Here is a 6000-nt window from a genome sequence, read left to right on the forward strand (position 1 = left end):
CCAAGGAATAGAGTCCCAGCCTACTCAACTTCTCCCGATAGCTCACACCCTCTAGTCCTGGCAACTTCCTCGTAAATCTTCTCCGTACCCTTTCCAGTTAGACAACATCTTTCCTATAACATGCTGCCCAGAACTGAACATAAATGCGGCCTCACCAACGTCTTATATACTGTACAGTAACTGCAACATGACCTCCCATAGTGAGAGATAGAGAAAGATAGAGAGATAGAGAGAGGGGGAGAGAAAGAGAAAAAAAAGGCAGAGGGGGAAAAAAGGAAACGGAGAAAGAAAAATCACAACATATGTAGATAGAGAGGTATAGGAAAAAAACTGCAGATGCTGATTTAAATTGAAGGTGGACACACATTGCTGGAGTAACTCAGCGGGTCAGGCAACATTTCGGGAGAGAAGGAATGGGTGACATTTTGGGTCAAGACCCTTCTTCAGTCTGAAGAAACGTCACCCATTCCTTCTCTCCCGAGATGCTGCCTGACCTGCTGAGTTACTCCAGCAATTTGCGTTTACCTGAGATAGTTAAATGATATGCTTGCCTTCATCGGTGGGGGCATTGAATATAAGAGTCAGGAAGTCTGCACGGTGGCGCAGCGGTAGAGTTGCTGCCTTACAGCGAATGCAGCGCCGGAGACTCAGGTTCGATCCTGACTACGGGCGCCGTCTGTACGGAGTTTGTACGTTCTCCCCGTGACCTGCGTGGGTTTTCTCCGAGATTATTCGGTTTCCTCCCACACTCCAAAGACGTGCAGGTTTGTAGGTTAATTGGCTGGGTAAATGTAAAAAAGGGTGAAGAAGGGTCTCGACCCGAAACGTCACCCATTCCTTCTCTCCCGAGATGCTGCCTGACCCGCTGAGTTAATTCCAGCATTTTGTGAATAAATACCTTTGATTTGTACCAGCATCTGCAGTTATTTTCTTATATATTGTCTATTGTCTATTGTCTATCCCTTATGACATGACCTCCAGTTCAATGAGCTGGTCTGTATACTGTGTGTACCATGAGTTGCCTCTTTCTCCATCTGTCCCAATATTCCTTTATGTGGCTCAGTCTCAGTTATTTATCCCAGTGTCACATTGCAGCTGTATAAAACTCTAGTTAGGCTGCATTTGGAGTAGTGGCCCATTACAGGAAGGGTGAGGAGGCCTTATGGGGGGAGGGGGGATGGGGGGGATGGGGGGATGGGGGGATTACAGATAACATTCACTAGGACACATTGCCTTGATTAGACAGTGTTAGTGATAAGGAGAGTATGAACAAACTTGGATCACTTTCTCTGGGGCATCAGACATTGAGGGGATAGACACAAGAAGCTGGAGTAACTCAGCGGGTCAGGCAGCATCTGTGGAGAACATGGATAGGTGACGTTTCACAGAGTGCTGGAGTAACTCAGCGGGTCAGGCAGCATCTCTAGAGAAAAAGAACAGGTGACGTTTTGGGTCAAGACCCTTCTTCAGATCCATGGGTGTGAAGCAGGGTCTCGACCCGAAACGTCAGCCATTCCTTTCCTTCAGAGATGCTGCCTGACCCGCTGAGTTACTCTAGCTTTTTGTGTCTATCTTCGATGCAAACCAGCATCTGCAGTTCCTTCCTACACAGAGACTGGGGAGAGACCTGCTAAACAGATGAGAGTCAAAGGTAGTTCATAAGTTCATGATCATAGGTGATAGGAGCAGAATTAGGCCATTCGGCCCATCATGTCGGCTCCGTCATTCAATCACGGCTGATCTATCCCTCCCTCCTCACCCCATTCTCCTGCCTTCTCCCCATCACCCCTGACTCCCGCACTGATCAAGGATCTGTCTATCTCTGCCTTTAAATATATCCACTGACTTGTGGCCTCCACAGCCGTCTGTGGCAAAGAGTCCCACAGATTCACCGCCATTCATAAAGTGTATAATCGAGTCTTTCACCCAGAATGGGAATGTTAAACACTAAAGGGCATAGATATAAGGTACATTGGCCCTTACAATTCAACAAATCCAGAGTGAACGCGTTCTGCAGTTAACCTTTGCAGCCCTGCCTCAGCCTGATATTTATTGGTGTTCATTTTTCCTGCTACCTTCTCCGGGCCAATACACATCCATTAAAGCCCTAAAAACTATTTTCCTTGTGTCACAAGCTTCCCTCAGCCAGTGATAACTGGCAGCATCTTCAGGCTGGACACTAGAGTCGGGAGTCAGAGCCAGGCAATAATCCGCCTGATATTTGCCTGTAACCTCTTGGCACTCCCCACGTTAAATTACACTCCGTAAATCACCAGCAGAACAGTTCCTGTCACAACTCAGAAAAGGCAGCTTGGTTCCTGCCAAAACGAGTGGGATTACTACCCAAGGTTGTGTTCTCCGAAAGGTTTGTGTTTTCTTACGGAGCTGAGAGTCGGTGCAATATTTATTGCCCCTCACACCGAGGCCCGGGCCAGGCGAGGGAGGATCACAGGTGTGTGTGACCGAGACACAGGTGAACCAGCTCCAGGAAGGATGACAGATTTCCGTGCCTGATGTGCATTAGTGATCCAGATGGGTCTTTATGATAAACTGATTGCTTCATGGTGGTCATTACTGAAAGGAGCACTTTACATCCGATTTAAGTGAATTTAAATTTCCCCAGCTGCTGTGGAGGGACGTGAACTCATGGCTTTGGGAACTGCCCTACTGCCCTGACCTTCAGCCGAAGCTACCGACTGACACTGAACGAGCCAGGAAGCAACTTGCAAGTCACAACAGTTAAGGTAGACACAAAGTGCTGGAGTAACTCAGCGGGACAGGCAGCATCTCTGGAGAGATCCACAAAGACTCTTCACACCCCTGCAACAGTCTGTTAGAACTCCTTCCATCGGGCAGACGATACAAGGCCTTCTACGCCCGCACCTCCAGACTCAGGAACAGCTTCATCCCCAGGGCCATGGCTGCTATGAACCGGCCCTGCTGAGCCGGATGGTCACATCGCACAGTGAACCGGCACAGATCTACTTGCACTTTATTCTGTTTAAAACTGTTCTAATTTGTTTCATTGGGTTGTTTAAATTAATACTGATTAGCTAATTAAATTATTGCATCTTATGGGAGGTGCATTCCCAATCTCGTTGTGCCCCTGTACAATGACAATAAAGATAGATTGTATTGTATTGTATTGAGAAGGAATGGGTGACGTTTCAGGTCGAGGCCCTTCAGCAGACTGAAGAAGGGTCTTGACCCAAAATGTCACCCGTTCCTTCTCTCCAGAGATGCTGCCTGTCCCGCTGAGTTATTCCAGTGTTTTGTGTCTATCTTTGGTGTAAACCAGCTTCTGCAGTTCATATCATATCAGTTCCCTCACCTGAGTTCCTCCTGGAACCGCTACCCCACAGCGCCAGGGAACTGGGTTCGATCCTGACCTCAGCGGCTGTCTGTGTGGAGTTTGTACGTTCTCCCTGCGACTGCGTGGGTTTTCTCCAGGTGCTCCAGTTTCCTCCCACATCCCAAAGACATGCGGATTTGTCGGTTAACTGGCTCTCTGGTGTAGGATGAGAAAGTGGGATGGCATAGAATATAACACAGGTGAAGTTTCAGTTGGCGATCCTTCTTCAGACTGTTGTCTTGGTGTAGAGAAGTAGAAGAGAAGTACGCTGTATGACTCCATGACTCCATGACTCCATGACTCTATGTTCCATGACTCCATGGTCCTATCACTCCCCAGTGCATTGTCCGATATTCACCATGTAATCAACACCAAGAATACAAAGCCTTTAGCCATTACCACAGTGTTGTTTGGACATCTTGCTTAATCTCTGTTTCCTACATTCATCGCAATGATTGCAGATCAAAAGGGGACATAAGGAACTACAGATTCTGGTTTGCCAAAAAAAGACACAAAGTGCTGGAGCAACTCAGCGGGTCAGGCAGATTCCCTATAGGAGATGATGTACATAGCGATACATTTTCGGGTTGGGACCCCTAGTCTAAAGAAGGTCCCTGACCCAAAACCTCACCGATCCATGTTCTCCACAGATGCTGCCTGACCCACTGAGTTACTCCAGCACTCTGGGAAACGTCACCTATCCATGTTCTCCAGAGATGCTGCCTGACCCACTGAGTTACTCCAGCACTCTGGGAAACGTCACCTATCCATGTTCTCCACAGATGCTGCCTGACCCGCTGAGTTACTCCAGCATTCTGTGCCAATGCTCCATTCACAGCATTATAAAAACACCAAATCATCTGAAAGACGTGTATAAAATCCCACGAGCAATAGATCGGGTAGATGCACAGAGTCTCTTGCCCAGAGTCGAGGAATCGAGGACCAGAGGACATAGATTTAAGGTGAAGGGGAAAAGATTTAATAGGAATCTGAGGGGTAACTTTCTCACACAAAGGGTGGTGGGTGTATGGAACAAGCTGCCAGAGGAGGTAGTTGAGGCTGGGACTATCCTAGCGTTTAAGAAACATTTTGACAGGTACATGGACAGGACAGGTTTGGAGGGATATGGACCAAATGCCGGCAGGTGGGACTAGTGTAGCTGGGACATGTTGGGCGGTGTGGGCAAGTTGGGCCGAAGGGCCTGTTTCCACGCTGTATCACTCTATGACTCTATAGTTCTATGACTCTATGACTTGACAGAAATGTACTCCTAGTGATTAGACACCTGAGTGTGTTCTTGGCAGTACGACTTCTGTTTCAGTTCCTCTTGAATATTTTCACTCTTTCAGCAATCAAATGATATCATCTGTGAACAAGTGAATGGGAAAACCAAGTTATGCACTGCAGTTCAGCAAGAATCTTATTCCATTTAACATTGCAACAATTGGAATCAAAGGCAATTATCGCCATCCTTTCTCCAGTTCCCTCAACAGTCCCGCATCAAGACAGCTTTAATACAGAAATATGTATACACTAGCTATGCAGAATAGCAATGTGGCTAATTCCTTTTGATAAATTGGAAAGTTATTGAGCTAGAACATTTTCATTGCAAGCAGTCGAATTGGCTGCGATATCCAGCCTCTGGTACATTACAATTTTGGATTTATTAGGCTGTTTATGTTGGAGATTGTTCTCTTAAAAAAAAAAGTATGTATTGATTAACGCGGCAAAGGCCGAGAGTGACAGGCCAGTGGCACGGCCCTGTGTTGCTGGAGTGAGTAACCTTGCTCAGTCGTTGAAGGATTATCCTGTTCATTCCCACTCCACTTTGATTTGAAGTGTCGTTTTTCACATCACCTCAGTGCGTGGAACAATGTAACTGACAAATTAATGACTGCAGCGTGCGGAAATTATGGATGTGTTTTTGTTTAAGTCCATATATTAGCTTGCCTGACTCTGCGAATATGGAGAGGCGATCTGTCAGGAGGTTTTGTTTTTTGTTGCCTTGTGGTGCGCTCGGAAGCAAACATTTACGCAGGTTGACAGGTTTCAAGTGACCTCTTGCCCATGACGCCCTCTCCTTCCCTCTCCACAGGTGCCAGACGGAACTGGCCCCGTGCCCAGCTTTGTCACCTTGGCATCGAGTGGCTGATAGACCGGAGTGTGGAGGATGGAGGAGAGTGGAGGGACCATATGTGGGAATGATGTGCAGATTGGCAGCGCCCGCAATGGGTTCCACCGGCTGATTTATTTACATTTAGAGATACAGCGCAGAAACAGGCCCTTCAGCCCACCGGGTCCGCGCCGACCAGCGATCCCCGCGCATTAACACTATCCTACACACACTAGGGACAATTTTTACATTTACACCAAGCCAATTAACCTACAAACCTGCACGTCTTTGGAGTGTGGGAGGAAACCGAAGATCTCGGAGAAAGCCCACGCAGGTCACGGGGAGAACGTACAAACTCCGTACAGATGGCGCCCGTAGTCGGGATCGAACCTGAGTCTCCGGCGCTGCATTCGCTGTAAGGCGGCAACTCTACCGCTGCGCCACCGCGCCGTTCTCAGCTCATAAGTTCATAAGTGATAGGAACAGAATTAGGCCATTCGGCCCAAGTCTAGTCCGCCATTCAATCATGGTTGGT

General features: G+C 47.7%; 1 protein-coding gene across 1 annotated transcript in view; it reads left to right on the top strand.

Annotated features, from left to right (window-relative positions):
- LOC144594758 (carbonic anhydrase-related protein 10-like) overlaps nucleotides 1–5504 on the top strand; it is a 100992-nt gene extending 95488 nt beyond the window's left edge. Inside the window, exon 3 of the mRNA XM_078401603.1 lies at nucleotides 5448–5504. Coding sequence (XP_078257729.1) covers nucleotides 5448–5504 — 57 coding nt within the window. The remainder of the gene's footprint in view (nucleotides 1–5447) is intronic.
- Nucleotides 5505–6000: the final 496 nt, after the last annotated feature.

Source organism: Rhinoraja longicauda, chromosome 6 (assembly GCF_053455715.1).
Source record: "Rhinoraja longicauda isolate Sanriku21f chromosome 6, sRhiLon1.1, whole genome shotgun sequence".
NCBI classification, from domain to species: Eukaryota; Metazoa; Chordata; class Chondrichthyes; order Rajiformes; family Arhynchobatidae; genus Rhinoraja; species Rhinoraja longicauda.